Genomic DNA, 25,598 nt, shown 5'->3' with positions numbered 1-25,598 from the left:
TAAAGATATTAAAAAAATCACTGCAGATAAATATTGCGATAGTAATTTCAATGGTCAATACATAAATAAAAATGAACATGAAAATAAAGAGTGTATAAAATAATAGTATTTAAAAGTGCTCTTTGATTATTGACCATTTTGTTGTTTTCATGTTTATGGACATTTTTACAAGCATCATGGTTTAAAATATGTTCTGCCCTAATATATATATATAAACTTCAAATGTTGTATTTCAGCTACTTTATCAGAAAATTATCACCCAAATTTATAACTTCAGTACCCATTTTTTTTTTGTTAAAGAACAACAACTCATAAAATATACTGTTGAAAAAATTTAAAAAATAAATTATTTGATGCAAAACAATTGTTAGTTGTATTTTCAATGCACTTTTAACACTTTATGAGCAACAAAAATAAACTAATGATTTCTAAAAAACTCGATTCATACTAAAAAATTCTCTCTTTTTCTTTCTTTTTTTTTTAATTTTGGAATTCTTTATTATTTTTAGAGACAACGATTATCTTGCAGTATGACTTTTTATGTTATAAAAACTGTTTTACAGTAAAAATTGAAAAAAGGAAGCCAACTTCCAAAATACCGCAATAATGATTTTTGTGATTTGTTTTGAAATATATATATATTTAGATAAAATTTTGTATTGACATAAATGTAAAATTCTTAATTATATAGGAGATTCAAATTCAAACAAATAATAGGAATTGAAAAACATGTCTTTAAACATTTTTTATGACTATAATAAATACATATATGTTAAGATATCGTTTAAAAATTTATCTTCTGAAAATGCATTATATTTAGATATTGAGAGATTTTTTTATAAGTCTGTAATATCTGTTATTTCACCGGATTATTTAGAATTCATTTAATTTGATCACCTGTAATTGAGAATAAAAAAATATTAATCATGCAAAATACCCGTTTGAATTAATCAGAATTTCAATAATTTTCATCAATATTAGACAATAAAAAGCAAAATTTAGGATAGCATATGATCTATGTAAGATTGAATAGACTAAAGTAATTCCAACTGGCCCTTCTTATACTAACTAATAAAACAAACAATGACGCATTTCTTTATTATGCCTTTTCTGATCTAAATGACTAACATTTTCTAAAAGGTTCTGACTTCAAATGTTTTGAGTAATTTATTGAAATTGTTGAATTGAAAACAAGTTAAATAATACTGAGTAATATTTCTGGAAAAATTATTTCAAGTTTAACTTAAGGGAAAGCTAATATATTTGCGTTACTCTGTAGTGTTTTTATTTTTATTAAAAATAACGACACTGCAATTCAATTTGAATTCCTTATTTGGTAACAGTATTACAGAGGGCCAAGTAATTCCATTGTTGAATGTTGCATCTCGCATTTTAGATTAAAATTTTAACTAATAGATCCATTTGTATAGCGTATTCTGTATAAAATATTTACTTCATTTTATAAAACCTATTGCTCGTGTTTTTAGTCTTCGGAAAGTGCTCAATAATATGAAACGTATACAAAAAGTTAATTAAAGTAAGTGCAACTAATAACGAAATATATCAGCCGTCCATGAAAGACTAGGTTATCAAAAATCGTTTGGAATTAAAAGATAGCTCATAAAGTTACTAATATTGAACTGAACGGTATTGATTTTATTATTAAAGAGGATTTTTGAATTAGATAACATATTTCACATTTATTTAGTTAATTCTGAATGGCTTTGCATACTCAAAAAGCTACAAAGCTCATATAAACTGATAGAATTACATTCCAAAATAATATAAATAATACTGGATATAGAAAGGAATTTGGAGTAGCATTTAATTACATGTACTTAGATAATAATGAACTTGAATTGCAATTTTGAGCAGAATTTCAAAAAACTGCAATTGAATTTAAAACATAGCATAAATATTTTAAATTTAACTAATAAAAATTTATACATAAAACGTTTCGTAATTTGGTTTATGATAACCTAATGTACAAAGAGAAATTAGAATAACTTAATAAAATATACAGCAAAATACAAATACCATTAATTGAGATATACCATAAATAACATAAATGATATTCACAAAATATCAAAAGGAATTGTATGTAGAAGAAAATGACTTCTACCAATAAATTTGTAGCACATATACTACGAAATCAGAAATGCATTTTCAAACTTAAAGCTGGAGAATGTATTAATTTACAAACCATTCCTGATTAAAATTTTATAGAAAATAATTTTAAAGTATATTATGCTTAATAAATATTGAGCTTGGATCTAGTATATAGAAAACGATGCGTTTTAATCATGATAATGTATGTAGGATGTTACACTATATGTATTAATTGGGTTATATGGTATGCGTAATGAATTTTAAAACGCTCTACAAAAGCAAATTATTACATTTATAATTACTAAATTTGTAGAAAATTATTTCTTATGGAATGCTCACTAGAATAGGTTTTTCAAGGTTCCAACTAAATTTTTAATTGATCAAAATAAAAATTTGTTCTCAATAACTTACTAATCGAAATTTAAATAATATTCTCAATAATTTCGAAATATATTATTGCATAAAAACTCATTTCTACCGATTTATATATATGAGAGAGAGAGAGAGAAAATAAACTTTTCAATAACATTGATTCGAATTGTATTAAATATATACAATGCTTTTGTCTTTAATATTAATAAAGTTTAAACATATTTTAAAAAATTCTATATAATAATTCTTTTTATTGTTTTAATTATTGAATCTTTACATACGCTTGTTGCAATGATATAAAATAACTTATGCATGCTACTGTACGAGAACAAATTTCGAAAAAAAAAAAAAAAAAAGATAGAACTAAGCTACAGAATAAAAAGATTATCATGATATGGTACATTGGGCTAAATATTCGACTATTCTTAAGTTTTTTTCGAAAAATGTTCTTAGTTTGGTATTTTCACTGCACATTGCACAATGTAAAAAAGAAGAAAAAAAAAAAAGCAAAAAGAAGAAGAAAACGTTAAATATATAATGGGACGGATGACACAAGATTAAAAACCAGACATACTATTTAAACTTATAGCATAATCATACTATGATGTTCCACATTAGAGTTTGGATATTCTTTTTTCCTTCTTTTTTGAGCGTGTAAGTTTTCCTCCCCTTTTTTTTTTCTGGCTATACTGCTGAATGAAAATATACACTTATTTCTAACATTACTCTACTCTTTTTTCTTTTCTTTTTTTAAATCGTGGAATATGTTTAGCCTCAATATACCCAAAAAAATCTGGAAAGAAAATCTGCTCCTCAATCTTTTTTTCAAATAATTTTTTTTGTTTGCTAATCAAGTGGGATTTCTTACTAATCTAAGTACATTACTACCGCCAACATTAAAAACTCCCTACGCACCCAAAAAAAAAAAAAAGTTAAATTTTCCGAACTCTCACCAAACTTTCTGCAGGATAATACCTTTCATAAATAACAATGAAAAGTTAAAGATTTTAGGAGAACGCATTAAGTTAAAGAGATGTTACTAAATTGGATTGCGAATCTCCGCTACAAACTCGACATTTTTGACAATCGGCAAATGAAGCGACGGACGTTTAATTTCCTGTGTCGCTTTCTGTAATCCCTTTTAAAAGTCTCAAAACGAAGGGGAAATTATCATATTTTTTTATTTCTTTTCCTTCATGTATTACTCCATGAAAAGCCAAATATCAGATTAAGTCGACCATCAAAAGTGACTAATTGCGCCGTAAGTGTTACTCCATTAGCATTTTATTTGCATAGGATAAATCCTCATAGTTCTCAAATTAGCTGGCTCGCAGCGTCCTCTAGTGGGATGAAAGGGAAGTTTCCCTCTCTGCAGAATTCACTACAGAATGATTTCGAATGTCGTAGAGAGCGGAAGATAGAATTTTTAGTCTTCGATTTTTTGGAACTGAACACGTTTTTATAATTCTCAGTGGATTCGTCTTCCTTTGATATGTTGTAGATAATATTTCACGCTAGCTTTATTAATTTTTAATTAAAGAAGTGATCAAAAGGATATGACGATAATTTATTTAAAAGTGGAATAAAAATATGACGTCTCGTAGCGGAAACTTTTCCCTTGTGTTTTAACATTTTGTGGAAGTTTTTTCGAGTGGTTCAGTGACCTTTACTCTTGGAAGATGCTAGCCCAGTGCCTTGCCCTTGTGCTGTGTTATTTTATTCTTCCAACAAATAGCATAGGTAAGGATAAAAAAAAAGATAGTTATAGCACACATACATGTAGAAGTGCACTATTATGATTTGTAGATTCCAAATGGTGATCTATGTCCACAGAACAATTCGACATTGCAATTAGAAAAACTACATTTATCTGAAAAAAATTCGTTTGTTTAAATTTCTAAATTAAAACTAACCTAATAATTTTATCGTTCAAAAGCATCTTTTAAAAACGAAATGAAAGATTCGTAAAAAAATATTGCTTAAAAATTCTGTGAATTATAACATTTAAAATAAATCAATAAAATTATTTGTAGAAGTTATTTCTAAAGAGAAAATTTATTTTACCGATTGCTGTTATCAGTTTTAACTATCAAGCAAATTGAAAACATAAAAATAATCTATAGGCAGATCTCAAAACGCAATTTCATATTCAACAATTGAATAACAATATTTTTTAAAATATTATATTAAAAATGGGGGAAGATTTACTAACAAATGTTCAAATTTATTTAAATGTTTAATCTCCTATTTACCACACGCTTGGAATCGAAATTTTAATTAAATAATTATCTTAATTTAAGAAAGGAAAGACCGTGATTTCTTTCAATCATTTTAGTTTTAAATAAAAAAAAAAGAACATATCATTGGCATATTGCTAAATTGATCAAGTCGGCATAAAAAGAAAACGAGTTAATGTAATCTTATTCTTTTAAAATGTCATCTCTGTAATAGCAAAAATTGTGCTTATGAAACCATGTATTGTATACATGTATAATCACTAAATATCGATTTTTTTTTTTTTTTACGGAAATGACATTTTAAAATAACATATTGATTCATTTTTTTTCTAAAACCTAGTCACTTAGCAATATATCGACGATAATCTTGATTATTATAAATCGTATGCAAACATAAACAAAATAATTGATATACTTTTTTATTTTTATATTATACCGAGTTTTCCCAAACAGTTATTTTAAATATCACAAGTTCATATGGCTGAAATGGGAAAAAAAATCGTCACAAAATACTTTGGTAATAATATGTGGCTACAATTATAGTAAATGAATTTGTAAATTTGTGACAAGGAGAATTGGAACTAGTCAGGAAGTTTGAAAAATAGGTGAAAGCAAAGAAATATGCAACTTTCAAGAGAAATTATAGAACTGTCAATGTTGATAAAGGTTTTCACTGTAAATGATCAATTCACAATTAAATATTTTGTTCTTTATATATGTTGAATTATTAGAAATGATATTCCTTTAATTTTTGGCAATCATATTTAAGAGAAAAATTAAGATAATTTTAATCAATGGAATTAAAAATTTTTTTTAGAATAATCGATTTTCTAAACACTTGCACCAAATTATCCTTTTCATTTATAGAAATATGCTAATACATTTCCTGTTAAGTGTATAAAGACCAGATTTAAAAATTTCAATTAAAGGACTGTCTTGTGACTTAAAGAATTAAATAATATTCTGATTTAAATAATACCTATGTTTTGTGTCCATATCCTAAATACAATGTCTTTATTTCGTAAGCAATAGCATTAAATTCAAATAGTTATTATGTGATAGGTATTTTTGTGAAAGTGCCAAATATAGATTTGATTTCTATTATAATGAATTTTTTAATTGTGTATCCAATTTAAACGAGTGTTGTTATGATTACTAATTCTTTCTTTTTTTAAATTTTTTTTCGTAAATAACTTTATTTAGAATTCAAAAGTAGAACATTCTTGAGAATCATTAATTTGCTTATTACAACTTGTAAAATTTTAATTCTCTAATATTTTTCAAATATATATATTTTTTTGCATTTATTTTTACTTAAATATTCAAGGTATTGTAGATTGAATTTTTATCTACAAAACTACTAAATATTTTTCACATTTTATTTGAAATATGAAAAATATTAATTGCCCTAAAAGAAAAAGATTTCTTGTTTTTCAATACTATGCAGTCATTTCGAAAATTCACTTGAAATATCTAAAAAAAGCAGCATTAAATAATAATAGTGCTGTTTATGTAATAAAAAAACTCATTTAAAAACATAAAAAAATATTTATGTTCTCTTCTAAAAAGAGATTTATGAGGAGAAAATTATTTCCATTTGCAATATATAAAAGAAATCAGCATTAAATTTTCATAATGGTGCTTATGCAAAGTAGACATTAAAAAAAAACACAATTATGCTCCGAAAAATGTCCGTGGAGGAGATTTACGAGGAGAAAAGTATTTTCCTTCCATGTTCACTGGAGATGGATGACTGTGCCATTAAATAATGATGGATGGTGTTTAAAAAAACTATTCCAGAGTTAAAAAGTCACGGAAAAAAACGGTTTATATTATTTTTTAGAATCTTTTTCTAGTAAATAGTTTTTTAGTTTTTTTAGTGAGTTTTTTGAGGAAGGGTTCTACCATTTATATCTTTTATTATCAGTTGTTTATAATGAATGTTATGTAATGTATAACTAAGTATGAATTTGATTTTTTATAAGAAAATGCTTCATTTTATGAAAACAAAATTTTATTCTAATAGATTTGTTTAATTCGAATTATAAGAAAACATATACAGTAGCTCAAAAAATTGAGAGTACACCTTACTTTTACTTCATAAATCCGACTTTCAATATAAATAACACATTAACGGGAAGTGCAAACATGATTTTATTTATACATATAACAAATGGTTTAATTTAGAGTAAAAATAAAGAAAAATCAACGAAAAATTTCTAAATTGAAAATTTTCAGAAGCATTTTAAATAAACATATGCAGAATTTTGCCTCAAAAAATTCAGAATACACCAATGAAATTTTTGCAATATCACGCATAGAAATAAAGTATCACTATTAAATTGCATGTCTTTTGGCTATTTTAATGGCCTCGAAACGTCATGGTACCGATTTGACCCATTTTTGGTGGTATTTGAAGATATTTTACCCCATTCTTCTTGCACCACTTGTTTTAAATGGGTTTTGTTTCTAATTTTGTGTTTTTGAACCACTTTTTCGGTATGGCCCACGAATATTGAATGGCATTGATGTCGGGGTACTGTGGTGGTGGGTGTAACTGCTATTTACAATGAAAAAGACACCATATTTTGAAGTTACATGTATTCTGTTTGGGGTCGTTGTCTTACTGGAAAATGAAATTTCTATCTAAACTCAAATTTTTAACACTTTTTTTTAGATTGCTGCGAAGTATATCAAAGTAAACCATATCATTTATAATGCCATCTATAAAAATTAAATTTCCTACCCCGGATGAAGCCACGTAACCTCAAATCATTACGGAGTCACCATCATGTTTAACTGTAGGATGTAAATTTTTTGGATACAAAGCAGTATTAGGTTTTCTCCATACAGTAAGATGGTTGTCACTGCCAAAAATATTGCGGTTTCTTTCATTACTAAATATAGATTTCTTCCAAAGGTTATTGGTCTTCAATGGATGAGTTTTTGCAAACTTCAAATGCCTTTTCTGAATTTGTAAGCTGATGAACGGTTTCTCGCTAACAATACTGCTTTTATATCCAGCTTGTCTAATGGCATTTAGCACAGTTTCAGCACTTACACTTCTGCCTATGATTTAAAAAGTTTCTGCAACAAGTTGGATGAACCATATGGTAGCAGCAATCTAAAGGAAAGTGTTAAAAATTTGGGTTTAGATGGAAATTCCATTTTCCAGCAAGACAACGACTCCAAACAGAATGCACGTAACTTCAAAATATGACGTCTTTTTCAATGTAAGCAACAGTTACACACACCACCACAGTACCCTGACATCAATGCCATTGAATATTCGTGGGCCATACCCGAAAAAGTGGTTCAAAAATACGAAATTAGAAACAAAACCAATTTAAAATAAGTGGTGCAAGAAGAATGGGGTAAAATATCTTCAGATACCACCAAAAATGGGTCGAATTGGTACCATGACGTTTAGAGACCATTATAAGAGCCAAAAGACATGCAATTTAATAGTGACACTTTGTTTCTATGCTTGATATTGCAAAAATTTCTTTGGTGTATTCTCAATTTTTTGAGGCAAAAATCTGTGTATGTTTATTTAAAATACTTCTAAAAATTTTCAATTTAGAAATTTTTCGTTGATTTTTCTTTATTTTTACTCTAAATTAAACCATTTGTTATGTGTAAAAATAAAAACAAGTTTCCACTTCGCGGTAATGTGTTCATTATATTGAAAGTCGCATTTATCAAGTAAACGTAAGGTGTACTCTCAATTTTTTGAGCCACTGTATATATATATTATTCTGAAATGATTTACGAATTAAGAAGGGTCGGAAAAAATGTTTTATATTATTTTTAGAATGATGCGAGATTTTACAAAATTTACATATGATCTTTGAGGAAATGATTCTGCCATTTGTGTCTTTTACTTTTTGTTGTTTATCATTAATGTCATGCAATATAAACTGTTAAGTATGAATTTTTTAAAATGAAATGCTACATTTTATGAAAATAAAATTTGATTAGTTGAGTAACGAAAAGAAAATGTTATATTATAGTATTTAAAGTGAACATATGGATTTTGAGAAAATATTGGTAACCTTTGAATCTTTTATTATATTTAATCATGAATATTAGTTAATCGGGTTTGAGCTTGTTGTTAGAAAATGCATTTTGTTGAAACTTTTTTTAATATTATTACAACTAATTTAATAAGAATTAAAAGAGAAGATATTCATTTTATGTATGATTATTAATAGTAAAAAAGTGCTTTTTATTTAAGAGTAATTATTTTAAAATTGATGTAAAAGATTTCTGATTTTTGTTTCCTGTCTGCAATTGATTCTTAATAAGTAAAATTAAAATAGAAAAATAAAACTGATACTATAATGTTTTGTATGCAGATCTGTGTTTTTATTTATTGATACTTTTCTGAGTGTTACCTTTAAAATTATTATCTTTATAAATTGCCTACTCAATGAGATATTTCCAAGATATTTTATAGTGTTTAAAAATTTATATCTTAATAATATAATATTGTGGTGAAAAATTTCATTTTTACTTGACTTCTAAAATTACTTTTACTTTTTGTTTATGGTCAATAAATGTAATCCTAAAAGTGATCTAACTTCATAAATAATGAATTTGAAAATATTGAAAAAAGCATAATAATGAAATGATACTAATTCAATTGCAATTAGTAAATATTTAATTAAAATTGTTTATGTCCAGATTTAATTTTTTCTGCCGTTTCTTTAAATAGCTTTTTTATTTGAATAATCTATTCATAAGATTGTTTAATTATTTGGATCACTGAAAAATATCGTTTTATCTCACACACATTTTCTAACTTTTAATTCTATAAAAGCGCAAACGAAATTTTTAATTGCCATTAATTTGAACTGTTTAATTTACAGAATAAAATAAATTAGCAGAAAAACTGAAGAGGAAAGAAAAATATTTGATGATATGAATAAAATGTAGAAAAATTTTGTGAATATTAAATAAAATTTTGTAAAACTTTAGATGAAGCTGATTAATGGATAAATGAACAAATAAAGAAAGAAATATAAAAATGAATTAAGTTTGTGGAAAATTTCTAGTATGGTAAGCGAAAATAAATCTGATAAAATATAATTGTCATTGTGTTTTATAATAATATTTCAAACTGTTATGAGTTTATAATTTTTTGCTTCAAATTTGTATTAAAGAATTTAACATAATTTTATAATATCAAGCCTTTTTTGTGACTATAGTAATTATATTATAGAAATTATTCCGGGAGGTGTATATAAAATTAGAAATCTTTCTCAAGATAATTTTTAAATCGTTAAATCTGACGAAGTATTAGACAAACCGTGACAATTCTTTTTTCATTATTAAATTTGCAAAAATAACTTTTTTCGTGTATACATTTTGAACATTTTAATAAAAAATGTTTACGTTTTCTCTAATTATGCTGCTTCATACAGTTACTCTTTCAGTTTACTTACTCTTAATTTACTCTTTCAGTTTTGAAAAATTTTGACCCTTTTTTTATGTGATAATATGAAATAGATATCATTGATCGTTTTGATATTTTGGCATATGAGAATAATTATTTAATTAATCCGATTAACTGATTCTTGGATGATTTTGTTTAATGTAAAGCTGACTGTCTTTAGAATTAAATCTAGAAGTCTTAAATCATGGAAATGAAAGGTTCAAATAATATTCCTATAACTTGAATTAAATGACATTTAGTAAGTTATATACATATCCAAGAAGACAGTAATTGGGTATTTAAAAAAAAAGAGAGAGAGAGAGAAAAAAAAAGAATTTTGGTATTGTTTGTTGAGAAATTATGGTGAGATTAGAAATCATGTGTATGAGTAACAAAAAGTGGTAAATTTAAATTAGAGATTATACGTCCACTTTTGTTACTTTTAAACCGGATACTAGGAGTAAAAGTGTCAGAGCTATCATCATGATCTTATCAAAAGTATTTTAGTTGATAATTATATTTTAAACTACCTTCAGCGACTAGCTTGCTCGTATCGAATATTGGCTTTCCTTCCTGTTAAATTAATTATATGAAATGCATTTATTTAAAATTTTGCCATGTTAATTTGATGACATTGAATAATATGAGATTAATAGAATAAAAAAGGAAATGAAAATTTAAATTTTGGAGCTAATTTCGGAGGGCAGCAATTTTTAAAATCTTATTTTTAACATTGGTAAAAGCTCTCGATCAAATGGTTTGATGGCACAACGAAATTAATTTGAATTTCTTCATAGTAATAAAAAGACAAAGTTCTAGTTTTTTTGTAACCAAATTAGATTGTAAAAAATTATTAAAATTAGAGAACAAAAATGCATGGAAAAAAACTTGCATTATTAAAAAGACTTTTTTTAGTTTTAATGTAAAATTCTTCTTTGTGAGAATATATTTTCCGAGAGTATGGCTGGAAAATACAAACAATTTGCTCAAATTTTAATAAACTAATTCTTTAATTAATTTTTGAATTTTAAAACGTTGACAAACCTTCAAGTCTTGAAGCGCTCGTGTGCCAACTTTAAGCGAACGGAAACTGTGGATTTGTATAAAAGTTATACAAACATTAAAGATAAATAACTAAATTATATTTATCTTTAGATATACAAAAAATAATTGGGCATTTCTTGCAAATGAAATAATAATAATTACAAACAAAAGGAAGCTTAGTAAACTTGTAAATATCATTAACTTTAGGCGAAGTTGAATTATTGCTACAATAGATAGACATTACATCTGCATGTGCATGTGGCTTGGTTTTAATATAATAATTTTAACTATATATTTTCTTCTCTTTATAAATTTTTTGAGCACAAGCGTTAAGCTATTAAAAATAGTTATTTTATATGCAGTAGATATAGCATAATAAATGAATAAAAAAACCCATTCAGAAATATAAATAATATTTTAAAAAATCTTATAAACATAAAAAGAATTGAATTTGAATATTCTTACCAATAATAACTGATTTCAACAACAATTAAGCATATTTATGAGAGTTCTAAGCATATTATGAGAGAGATCAAAAGAGTTGCAAGTTGATTCAAGTTTCCCTCCGTGTTGAGCGACTAATATAACAAATAGAAAGTTTAGTAAATTGGTAAATAACCTTAACTTTATTATAAGTTGAATTATTGCAACAATTGACTTAGACATTTTCAAATTATATCTGTATATGCTTGCTTTTAATATAATAAATTAAAATTATGAAGTATTCTCCAAAAAAAATACATGGAACATTAATTAAAGAGAAAGTACAAAGGATTTAAAAATTTATCCTTTGGTACATTTTTGATGTAGTAGAATTTTTCAAAATGTCATTTGAAAAAAATTGTAAATATAAATTGATAAATACGACAATTCCACAGTAAACTTTATGTTTAAATTCTTTTTTCTACCTTTTTGTAATTTATTAACTTTTTAAAATTAATTCCCGTAGGAAAAAATGAACTTGATTATATTATTGATTTGGGATGAATATCTGTTCGACTCTGTTTAAACAGACATAATTAAAATGTAAAACAAATCATACAGCAAGAAAGGAGATCCACGTCGTATTGATTAAAATGTCTAAGTATGAGGTGAAAAAAAATAGTATCTGATTGGAAAGACGTTGTTTCATTTTCTTTGACCAAACGTTTGAAAGATATATTTTTTTGCAGATAATTTCTCATTTTCAAGCGTTAGATTGTTTGGATTTCATAGAGAAAATATTGTATAACTAACATTTTAAATATTTCTTAGATAAAAATATTTTAGAATGTACATATATACTACATAGAAGAGTTTTGAATTATTTTAGAAATTTGATTTCGAGATTTTGTTATGTTTTTATGTATGTTATATTTTTTGTTATATTTTAATCTGCGAATAGATAAGCAGTATTTTTTTTTGGTATTATGTCAAATGTTTCTTTTCTCTGCCTATATGTAAATAATACGATACCTATATATTGAAATTAGCATAGGAAAATTTCAAAATAAAATAATCTTCCGTGGAAAATTGATTTTGCCCATTTTTACCTGATTTAGAGTAAAAAGATTTTAAAGATGGCAGCGAATGATAAAGTTTGAAAATCGAACAGATAACAACCGGTAAATAAAACGTTTTTCATGACATGTTTTAAATATATACTTTTTCTGTTAAAATTTGCGAAAAATTCGAATACAGCAAATGTCTTTAAGTTTTAAATAATGAATTAGGTCATTAAAATAATAACACACAAGAATATCATTAAAATCTTTTTCGATATTATCTAAAATTTAAATTGGGAACAAATTAAATAATTTTACTTAAAGTGTAAGCAGTGTATTGCAACTTAATTTAACAAAAAGACTTTGTAAAATGCATAAACTTAATATAACTTGTCATTGGATATGTTTAAAAATTTCATTTTTATTTGAGCAGTTAGACCGAATTCAATCAGTTTTTACACACTTATTGTTCAGGCAAAAGAAAGAATAATATTTTTTTTCAAAGTGAAAAGATTAATCAAATATTCAATTAATTAGAAATTAATCGAATCTAGCCATTTTTCAACAATGAATTCGGAGTAAATTATTTCGCAAGAAGTATTTTTATACCATCTAAAAATTCAAAGTTTTGCCTTTTTAATGATATCAATTTAACTTCAACGCAATTTTGCCATAATTTTTTTTAAACATTTAATAAATAATTGAATTGATGCAGATGATTTTGAAATGAGGAAATTCATAAAATTGCGTTGCTAAGCAACGCGAGGCTTTACTGTTCTACCTTTATTTTTTGAAGTATGTTTTATTTTTTTCCCAATGTTTCTTGTTTGGCTTCAAAAGAATTCTAAAGTCTATTAATTAAAAATAAAACTGCAGGCGATAAAATGATTGTATATTTTTATCGTCTGCACCTTTATTTTTAATAAATAGACATACTTATTTAATTTACTTTGTACTATTTTATATAAAATAAAGTTTTGCATAAAAAAATAAGCTATTTAAAAAGCATTCGTTTACGGATGAGTTGAGATTTTGTCGAATGCTAACATTAAACAATTTCTTACTTTTTCTCATTCGATGTATTATTAAAATTTTGATTGCAGATACTGAAATTTAAGCAAGTTTTAATTAAGCAAATAATGAAAATTTCATTTTGATAGAGACTGAGTATTTCAGCTATTTACAATAAAAATTGATTAAATGTATCATATACAACATTATAAAATGCAAAGTTCGTGAATATATTTTAAACTTCTGTACACTTCAATTTATTTTTACTTGTTTCTGTTCTGCTTACAAAATCGATTCTTTTATCGTTTCTATCGTAGGTAACATACTTAAGAAAACACTTGAATATTCTTTTCAATTATATCACCGCATTCTTGAAATAAGAAATCTTCGTGAGATGGCTGTTCGAATCTTCGTGTTTTCCAAAAATTGAAGATGCTTTTGTAAGAGGTTTGGTATCGATGTTTCGTGTATATTCTCTAAGATTGTTCGAAAACCTGTCTGAAATTGTGTTTGTTTTTCTTTCCGAAAAGGAAATCGATAACTTTTGTCTGTAAACTGCCATCATGTCAACGAATCAATTCCGGTATTTGTTTAGATTTTTTTTTTATGCTAGCTTCCTTTAAATACAATTTCTGATAAAAACAAAAGAAAGGGTTTATTTTTGTATGTTATTTAAAATAAAATTGTGAAAAGGCTGATTTTTGAAATTAAATCTGGTCATTTGAAACTTTATTCCTCGCGATTATAAATTTTTGTGACCCTAAGAAAAAAGTGATGGGATTTAAAACTTATAAAATTAATAAATTGATGACATCCTTAAATAACTAAATCTTAAATTAACCTTGGCCGAAAACAAGAGATTTTGGAATTTTAACTTCCATTTATTTTGCCACGGGAATCATAATTTGTACAATGAAAAAACGATAAGAAATGTGTCAGTTCTACATCGTAACACAAGAGCAAAATAGACAGGAAAATTTCCCTTCAGTGATTTTACTATAAGATTTTGGTAGGGATTTCTTTGCGATGTGTCGATTTAGGCAAAGGAATCTCAGGTATCATTGAAAGAATGTTGTAAGCATTAGATATTTTTATCCCTTCACTCTAAAGGTCGGGATAGCCTGGTTGGTAGAGCGTTGGATTCGTGTCCCTTAGGTTGCGATTTCGAACCCCGCCGGCCGAAGAATCCCCGCGTGCTTGGTGGCTGACGCGCGTTAAATCGTTCTCTGATTCAGGTCTAAATTACGATATGTGGTTGAGTGAATGAAATGCGTGAATGAAGTCCGCCCGTAAAAAGGGTTGTGACGTGTGTGTAGCTAAGTCGTTCTCTTGGCCCTAGTTGGCGCTACTTTAGAAACAAGAGGCGCTCCCCCCCTCAGGCTTAAATCGGCTGTCTTCGAACAGTGGGCTTGTCCATGGCAAGTGCCATAAGAAACAACAACAATCCCTTCACTCTAAATGTGAGAAATGCTGAAGTCTTCTTTTTTTTTTTTTTTCCTTCTAGAGTGCTTGTAGAATTAAGGAAATGAAAAAGTGGGACTTGGATCAGGAAATATTTTAGAATAAAGTTAACAAGGGCTAAATTAAGATAAAAATTGGGAAATTAATTACGTTTTAAATTAGATTAAGCGATATATATATTATGGTAAGCAACCAACTAAAACATTAAATATTTTCAGAGACTAGTGGCAATTTCTGATCAGCCAGACTAAGTAGCTTATTTGGGGCCTCATACTGCCTGAGACAGAACAGCAAGTGGCTCTTAAAAAAATTTATTTTTCTAATTGCCAAATAAATAAATCCAGAACAGCTGCTAATTTTCTGAATTACAAAATATTAGGGTAATATTAATACTTCAGTAAACATAATGACATATAAAAGAATCTAACGAATTAAGTTCATTTTGTTATTAGAATATTTATAAAAGTCTGTTTCAGTAATAATGTGTATGAGCGCAGATTACAGATAGCCTGGAGTTAAAATAGATAAAAATAAATAAATAAATGCGTTTTCACAAATTATATAAATAAAAAAAATGTTAAAAATGTATTGAAAATAAATTCACCAGTTTATTAAAAGAGAGGTCTCATAATGTGCACAGCTTTGGGCCTCAAAATGTCTAAATCTGCCGCTATCCGAAATATTAACATTTATTTAAGGCATTATCATTACAAGCAAATATTGTATTTCATGTCTAATAATATAGCATTATCAATGACTTCGATACATTTTTTAAAAATATTTTGGAAGTTTTTGCAGACGGTTTATTCTTGCATGCCATTTATCAATTTTTATTAATTAGCAAAATAAATTTTGATTGTCAAATAAGTGCTCTTAAAATCTCTCATATTCAGCTAACCACCCATCAATTCCTCAGGAGAACGAATAATGGTAATTCATTCTGGTACCTTTAGCATGGTAATTTGAAATATACATTTTTGTTAAAAAATCAAATTAATCAAGTGATTCAAGATGTTACTTTCTTCCTCTCCTCAACTTCCATTTTTTATTGAAAAGGAGTTGAAATCATTATCCTCAGATTTCTTTTCATCTATCGTATTCTTTTTCCCTTCCTCGAGGTCAGTTTTCTAGTTTACCTCTGTACTCAATATCAACCAGCATCAAATGATGATTAATAATCAGCTTCACATAATATTTTCACAAGTGAAAAGTATTTTGTTTGTAGATCGCATGGTAAATTCTTCAAAAATATCATTTGTTAATTTGGCTAAAAATAATAAACTTTATTGACCAGACAGAGCACTGTCAGGTTATTAGATATAATATCACGTCCTATCGTAAAGTAAATTATTAAAAATACACGGGAAATATAGCGTTTTTAAAAATTACCTTTAAAGCTTGTTCCCAATTATCCCACGATGAAAATTGTCTGGGATAATTGAGACCTCTATCCTGTTTCTCAGAAGAAATTCTAAAAATGAAAGTTTAATATTACTCGCAGCTCTTATATCAGCATATAATTTAGCAACTTACCTTGCAAACAACCGATGTAGGGAATGAATAATGACACTCAAAAAGAGAGTTAAAGTTTTATTTTTTTTAAAACTACATTTGGAACTATATAATCAAGCATTAAAAACTTTCATTGAAAAAAAAGCTATTAAGTGTTTATCGTCTTCCTCTTAAGTGCCTTAAAGAAGGCACATGTTTCCCAGCTTGCTAAAGGTTTATCGACGCATACTATAGTAACTGTTCCCAATTACTTTTTATTTTCAATTACCCTCATTGTCCCTATACTGAGAGATCATCTTAGAAAATAGAAGACGTAAAATGGTTCATGCAGGAGGAAAAAATAATAATAATAATAATAAAGAAATAAAATAAAAATAAAGTAGTTGGTAAGGGAAATAAGAAAACAAGAAAATTTAAATATTCATCCTTTTACAAATCTAGAAGGGTTTCACAATTATGAATAAGGATCTTTTGGCTGAATTTAATGCCAATTTTTGTATTATTATAAAGTAAAAAAATAATTAACTTTATATTATTATAAAGTAATTGGAAATTTATGTGAACAGAATAGAAAACTTAAGAAAAAAAAAGAACTTCTAAATTTTTTTTAACTCGTAGAAATTTTTTACAATTCGTTTAATAATTTATCAAAAAATAAATAATCTTAATGAATAAGAAAATAAGCTTAAAATTTTTTTTAAGTTCATTCTTTCCAATTTAGACAATACCATTTTGATAAAACACTTCTAAATACTTTATAAAGCAACTGAAAAGAGCAAATTATAGTATTTTAGAGCTGAAGACATATTAATTTAATATGGAATAAAACATGTAGAGACAAAATTTACAAAACAAATTTAGAATACTGATTTAATATACAGGGATACTACATTTCTATCCTCAAACAGTATAATTTGAGTAATACAATTGGTTGCTTAACAACCTATGAAATAAACAAGGTACTGTTTTCTCTTTTAACGTAAATCTTTTAAACTGATTAAAGAAGAACGGTATTTGTACAAAATTCCCACTTCGATGTAATCAAATTTTTAGTTTCTCCCTTTATTTTTCTTTTACACTCATTCAAATTTAAAACATTCCTGATACCAATGAAAGGAGAATAATTTAATAATGTATTTACACTCAATTATCCAACTAATTTTTTTAAAAATGGATCTACATTTATCAAATTAATTTAGATAAAATTACAAAAATGTAGGAATTTTAGCTCATATACCTTGTTTTTTTTCCCCACACAGATTCAATTGTCAATTATATTTGCATAATATAGCTATTTTCATGTTTTCTGATTCAATAACTTAGCAATAATCTGGAGAATAATGGCAGACGAAAAGTAATTAAATCAAAGAAATAAAAAAATTGTAAATTAAAAAAAATATTTATAATATATCTGTTATCACATTTTTACATAGAAATACTGCATTTTTTTATGAAAACGATCATGAGACCTTCTCCTCTGTACTAAATTAACATAATCATTCTATGGATGGACTTAAAAATTTTCGAAGGACAATATTTCAAAAAGGTAATTTTAAAAATAATCAAGTTATTTTTTATTTTTATGTTGTAAACTATTTATAAATTAGGATTTTACAAATTATTTTATTAATAGAAACCAAATACGCAACATTTTCTTAATCTTAGACGAAGAAATTGGGATTATCCTGGATAATCCCAGATATTTGATCATAAGGTTTCCTAAGTGACTACTGTAAATACGATTCCAAAACAGAAAAGTAACTAATCCGAGAAATAAATATCATTGAAATGCAATGCTTTATACAAATCATTTTTTTTTATAAATTGAAACATCTTATTTTTTTTTCTCATCAAAAAATGATATTTTTCATAGGCATCGAAAACCACTTTAATCTTTCAAAGCAAATTTTTATTCAAAAAAAAAAAAAAAAAAAAAAAAGGAGCAACAGCCCAAAATAATCCAATCCAATCCTTCAGATACAAAACTAATAAAAACATTCCCCTTCAACTTTCTATTTGAATAATAAATGAATAAATAATAAATAAATCCAGATCTCATTTCGCGTAGAGGAACCCCCAAAACATTCGCATCAGGCGCCTTCATTGACCGAAAGTACAACGCCAATTTGAATGAAACGTTTATACAAAGAGGAAAGAAAAAAATAACAAAAGTAAAATAATAAAGGAGGAAATACAAAAAGAAACATACTCCGCTTTTGCATAGAGCGCTGGAGCTTTGAAAAATGAATCGTCTAACACACATCCACTCGCTCTCGGAATTGTATATTGTGGAACATCTTTGCCATTTCTTGGGGGCTGCAAGTAATAAATATGTAAATACATTCCTGCGTGTAGCTAAACTCATTCTTAAAGCTTTTTTCATCACAGCCGGGCGTCATGCCTCCAGCGGTTTGGTGTATGTTAAAAATAACAAAATGGAGCCAAGTCTTTGTTTGGGCGCCGCCTGATTTTTGTTATAAACAATTTTGAATTTTGTTTTTGTTTCTTCTCTTTTGTTGATATGCTTTTTTCAGTTATCTTATTTTTGGAAAAAAAAATCTTTGTTTTCTTTGTTCAAAAGGCTCATTACATATATAATATCGTTTTTTGTTTTTATTTCTTTTCAAATATATGAACTTCGTATAATTATTTTGTTGTTTTTATTTAAATTTTTTTTTCCTTTTTCAAATAAGCCGAACGAGTAAAATTGATTTCATTTATTAAGTTTCTTTCTTTCTTTTTATCTGCACCACTGAGATAATCAGAGTATGCATTTATTTACTTTAATTATTTTTCTTTTGAATTGAAAGAGTAACTAAAATATTAAAATTATGCGTTAAATATTTTAAATTATGGTTTCGCTAGAAACTTCTCATCGCTAGTTTCGATTCTTTTATTGCTATCTTGCATTTGATATAAAGGATAATATTATTTACTCTGAAATATTTTCACACGATTGAATTTTTATTTAAAATTTTTTAAATAAATTTTAAAAAAATTTAAAAATTGATCGCTTAGTTGTATGGATTTTGTTTCATTTTCGTTTCTTTTCGGAATGCAAAACTTGGCAAAGTTCCTTTAAATTGATTTGAATTCACATAGCATTGGTACTGTTTTGTCTGGAACTTTAATTTTCACAATGTTTCGTTCAATGCATTTTATCATCAATAATTTTCATTTTATTCTATGAATATTAAATTATATAGTTCTACCACAAAGAAATTTTTTTTTGTTATTTTATTTTTTGGAACCTTTCCCCCACCCCGTCTGTAAACTGGTAATTAATATTTTTTTTTTCAGATATTACTGGAACTCACACAAAAGAAATATTAAACAATTTCAAATCTTACCATATTGTTTTATTAATAAGTATTTACGTATAATTATTAAATAATTATAAAATTTAATAATAATTTATTATATGTATTATTAAATAATTACATATGCATATAATTTAATAAGACATGATAAGAGATTTTATGAAATATAATTCATTGCTTATTTATCAACCATGTCTTATTTTATTTCACTTAATCAAAGGTTTTATTTGTTTAAAGTGTTAAGATATAGAAAACGATCTATTTATTTGTTTAAATCATCTAAATTAGTAAAGTCATTACGCCCAATTTATACATTTATTTCTTTGTCAAATAAGGTTATTTATTGTGAATGGCATTAACTAAGATATTTTAGAATACCTTGTCGAATATTATTTGAGATTAAAAAAAATGAAGAAATCAAATAAAAGAATTATATTTAGAACGTCTTGTGAAGAATAAAGAATTGAAACTTCATTTGGTTTTTTTTTTTTTTTGTTATTATCGTCTGCATAAAAACATCTGAATTTCCGAATCATAATTTTATTGCGACCAAATTATATATTTATTTCATTTTCAAATAAGTGTATTATCCATTAATTACGACATTTTAGAATATTTTTATAGAACATTATTTGAGAATTTTTTTAAAAATTGGGAAGTCAGATTAATGTATTAATTTTTATAACGTTTTATAAAGGATAAAAAAATTGAAACTTTATCTGGCATTTTTTTATAATTATCGTTTGCACAATAATATCTGAATTTCCAGGAAATAACAAATTTAAAACTACAATTAATTTTAAGATTTATATTAACTATTCTTGTTTCCAGATTTTTCTACATCTACATTCATTTCTTCTGAAGTATTTCGAAGGACATCTAAAAGGACCTTTCTTCTCAAAAGGAACAAATGCTATGTTATAAGTCAATATTCTACCATTTTTTTGAAGATGAAAGCACCAATATCTATATCAGATCTCCAGAGGCTATTGGAATCGTATAGCTAACATAAATCTTATATAATAAATAACATAGGAAATCAATAATCTACCCTTTTCTTATCTAGACAGAGTCTCATCTCTAACGTTTTCTGTTTTCGTGCCTTTTGCCGCCATTTTTTTTGCCATGCTTCTAATCAATTATCTTATGGGCTGTGTCAAGAAACAGCCACGGGTTTTCTCCACGGAATGTATGGTTTTAGTTCTGCTTTCTGATTCTATGTATTTTTTATTTTTATTTTTGGTCTCGTGTAGGCCTTGACAGCGAAATGACAGTTTTATTTTCTTTTTGGATGCCGGATATCTCTTTTTGCTTGTCATTCTGTTTTCTGGCCGGAAGAGACGAAAGCTAAGAAATAGTTTTAGCGGCTTATTTCCTGGGGATTTTTCTGTCTATCCAAAGAATTTTCATTGTTTTCTTCTAAAGAAATAATTATTTAAGTTTATTTTTTTTTTCGAGAATAGTACAAGATGCATGATGAATTTATTTTAACGCTAAAATTAATTTATAAAGTAGTTAATTATTTAAAAAAATCTATGAAACAGTTCCCCAGCCACAGAAACTTTACCGATTTCCCCTAATTTTTATTCCATTTGAAAACTCGTGACGTTTAAATACGTCAACAATGGTCAACTGCTCAAATCTACCCACAAGTTTCGAGAGATATTTTCGAGAGATTTCAGAATAATCCTTATCACATCTCCCATTCTCAACAATTGGGATGATTGCGACCGTTTGATTCATCGATTAATTTCGCTTTTTAAATCTGTTCTATTTTTGGGTGCAGGCAGGAAAACGTTGATCTGATTCAAAGAGCAAAATCAATCAGAAAGTTATGTTTACTGTAAAAGTTTAATTTAAAATAATATTATAATTTTAATAATGGTAATATAGAGATTTCATAGCTTTTGGCAATTTTGTTTAAGTTTGATGTATATTTGTTCGCACTTTTTTTTATTCAATCTAGACGATGTTTTAAAATATTATATTCTTCTATTAATTCACAACAGGAATTACGTTTTGATGTTTTAAGGGGATGAATCTAAACACGATTTTGTGTTTGTGTTACATTTCCCATTATTTATACCGTGAAAAGTTTTTTGGTATGCATAACTATATTTTAAAATTCATTCCATATCTTTTTGAAACCTCCTGCATTGAGAAAACAGTGCAATTGAATAAAGACAAAATTAAGTAGAATTTCAAGAAATTTGTTTCTTATGAAAACTTGTGTCGTTTAAATCTGGTCTAAAACCATATTTTTTTCGCATCACTTCATTTATGTAAAATAATACTTCAGTTTCGATAGAGGTGCGGAATTTTGAACGATGCCATTTTACGTTGATCTGAAGACATGACGACCAAATATTGCACAGATATTTTCAGATCTAAAATTCTTTCAGTTATGATTAACTCTATAAGTATCTAATTTATTTTCCTAAACATAGGTTGAAAATTATTGAATAAATTCAATTAAGGAAAATGAAAATTTTTATATTTTTGATCTAAAATAATAAACAATTAAACATAATGACACAGACGACAGATTCTTCTTTACTATTTTGGCCGAAACATCTTTTAATTTTTCTAAAATGTCAATCTTTTGTAAATATATATATGATTAATGCATATGAATCTTCTGGGAACATGGAAGGAGATGAGACATTTAAATGGTAGCTTTGGTAGCTTTGTTCTTCATAATCATCAGGCCAAAGATTCAATTTTTTAGATGCTTTAAAAATCTTTTTTGCCAAAATAATAAATAGTCTAGAGCGACACACACTATAAAGGAAGGGAAAAGAATATGTGGAAATGCTTTTAGGGCTTAAAAAGCTTCAATCAAATCCAAATTTTAATTTAGCATTTTTTTTTTCGTTTTAGCAGATGATTCCTTTTGATATTGCAGTCTCATTTTGAACAATTAAAGTTACAGAAAGATTAGATTCTGAGAAGCGGGAAACTAAAAATACACGCAATCCAAACTTTAATTTGAAATATGAATTCAAACATTTAGAATATAATTTAAAGATCGCAAATAAATTGAAATTATTACATACATTTGTTACATACATACGACCGATATTTGGCAAATGTAGATGTTTTCCGCTGAATCTCAGCATTCACATTTCATCATTCATCGGAAAGTATCAACGTTCTTTAATTTCGGTCTTCCATTTTAAAGTATATAAAACGATACTGTTCCCTCATTTTGTAACTTTAAACGAGCAATTACTGTATATACACTCATGTCCAAAATTAAGGTCACAAAAATGTTTTTCAAAGTAATTCTAACTGGCTACAAGTACAATTTAAACAAATTATATTTTATATAATGTGAAGGACCGCTAACACGATATTAACCTTTTTTTTATGGAAAAAAATGTTGTTTAGCATTAGTTTTTGGGGAACTACTAAAATTAGACCATTTAGGCATCTGGGATTTTTGCCTGTAATTTTGTGAATATTGCATTAAAACAAAAAATTTAACCTGTTTCCAGTGATGATGAGTTCTCAATCGTTTAGACGATGCCTTGAGATGGAGAACCGTTGGTAGGCTTGAAGCTGGGCAGTCTCAAGCGGAGGTGGCTCGATGCTTACAAGTGGTACCAAAAGTAGTATCCAGGTTGGGGAATCAATTCCAAACAAGTGGTGCTGTAACCAGGAAGGCCGGTCAAGGCCGTCACAGAACAAAGACGCCTGCACAGGATCGCTATTTGGCATTAAGCGCGCGATGGCATAGGCTGACAACGGCTCTTCAACTTGCTTGTGACCTTGCTGCTGCGTCTGGAATAAGAATTTCCAGACAAAAAGTATACAGGCGTCTAGCAGAGAGGGCTTTTTATGCCCGGCGACCAGTTGAGTGCGTCCCTTTGTCTGCATCCAACAGAAAAGCCCGGCTGTTGTGGTGCCTAACATATCAGTCTTGGGCACAGCAAGAATGGGGGCGTGTTCTTTTCAGTGATGAGCCGAGATTCACCACACAGAGTGACACTCGTCAAATCTTCATCTGGAGAGAGCGAGGAGCTCACTATCATCCCTCCTACGTAAAAGAAATCGACAGATTTGGCTGCAGAGGAATCCTTATCTGGGGTGGCATAATGTTGGGCAGTCGTACACCACTGCACGTCTTCGATGCGAGTACTGTCAATGCACATCGCTATAGGGATGAGATCCTTGAAGCCTATGTGAGGTTGTTCCGGGGTGCTTTTGGCACAGACTTCTTGTTTATGGACGATAACGAGCGTCCATACAGAGCCCAGATCGTTGATGATTTTCCTGAGGAAGAGGATATTTGACATATGGACTGGCCCTCGAGGTCTCCGGATCACAATCCTATTGAACATGTTTGGGATGGTCTCGGAAGAGCCATTGCACAGCGTAACCCCTCTTCTAATACCTTCCAAGAGTAAAAAGCCGCACTTTTAGAAGAATGGGCTTTGTTGCCCCAAGCATTTATGGACACCCTCATAAACAGTATGAAAGCTCGTTGTGCAGCCTGTATATCAGTGCACAATGGTCACACTTCATATTAGACAGGAATTTTCCCGAGATAAATGCTTTATCTCTGATTCATAATGTAACACTTTTTGACATACCCTGTTTCTTAATTCCCAATTGAAATCTTTTCCATGTTGTTATGTGTCTATGTTCTTTCTTCCATTGTAGTGTACCTCTGTGACAAATTTCGTAACACAGTGAATAGTTTTTCATTTTTCGCAGATTTTATGTTTGTGACCTTAATTTTGGACATGAGTGTATATAATTTTATTTATTTTGTGTATCTTGGAAACGGATCTAACGATTTTGAACAAATTTGATATTTAGATAAGGTTTTGCTTTTTAACTTTATCTATGTTTGAAAAAACAGGATTTTATCCTCAAAAATAATTTTTTATAACTAACTAATAAGTATATTCAACTTCCGCTTTGAAGTGTAGGTGATGCAGTATAGTGGTCAGAACAACATGGATGACGCATATGTTGCAAGTCCTCGGTTCCAGTCGCGCTTTCTGCTTTATTTTTTACTTATGTATTTATATTCAAAATTTTTGCTTTTTAAGTTTATATATATAAGGTCTTTCCTGAAAAAATGTGATTTTACATGCATACACACAAATATTTTTTATATAACTAACTCCTACAACCTTTTTCTATTTGCTCTCATGCTGACAATGTCATATAGTTCCTTCTCGGACCTATATGACCCTATTTCACCATGGTAAAACTGAGTAAAGGTTCAAAAATTTAAGTTATGATAGAAAAACTGTAAAATGAATACGATAATATAGCAGATTGTTTCGAATAACATGCTAAACTATACGCATTCATCATTTTTAAAAAAAATTTAAATAAGCAGTTCGTATGTAGATAAGATTGAATGATATTCATATGTAATCAGTATACGATTCGTATCTAAATATTTTCTCCGAAAAACAAATACGATTTTACAAAAACTCCCGAGCGAAACTTGGTCTTCCAGATATTTATTTAATTCAATAATTACAATGACAAAACATATTTCGAGATTCATAATATTTTAGACAAACTCAGAAATTTGAAATCACTACCATGTCGCACTGTGCTCTTTTATTAACAAAAAGCCTCACATAAA

The 25,598-nt window shown here is 27.4% G+C and overlaps 1 protein-coding gene across 1 annotated transcript in view; it reads left to right on the top strand.

The window, feature by feature from the left end:
• The first annotated feature begins 3,967 nt into the window (after positions 1–3,967).
• Positions 3,968–25,598, top strand: part of LOC129966265 (cell adhesion molecule Dscam2-like) — a 217,908-nt gene continuing 196,277 nt past the window's right edge. Inside the window, exon 1 of the mRNA XM_056080679.1 lies at positions 3,968–4,221. Coding sequence (XP_055936654.1) covers positions 4,161–4,221 — 61 coding nt within the window. The 5' untranslated portion in view covers positions 3,968–4,160. The remainder of the gene's footprint in view (positions 4,222–25,598) is intronic.

The sequence above is a fragment of the Argiope bruennichi genome, chromosome 4, assembly GCF_947563725.1.
Source record: "Argiope bruennichi chromosome 4, qqArgBrue1.1, whole genome shotgun sequence".
NCBI lineage: Eukaryota > Metazoa > Arthropoda > Arachnida > Araneae > Araneidae > Argiope > Argiope bruennichi.
The sequence above is the reverse complement of the archived record's forward strand: the minus strand, read 5'-3'. Positions and strand labels throughout refer to the sequence as shown.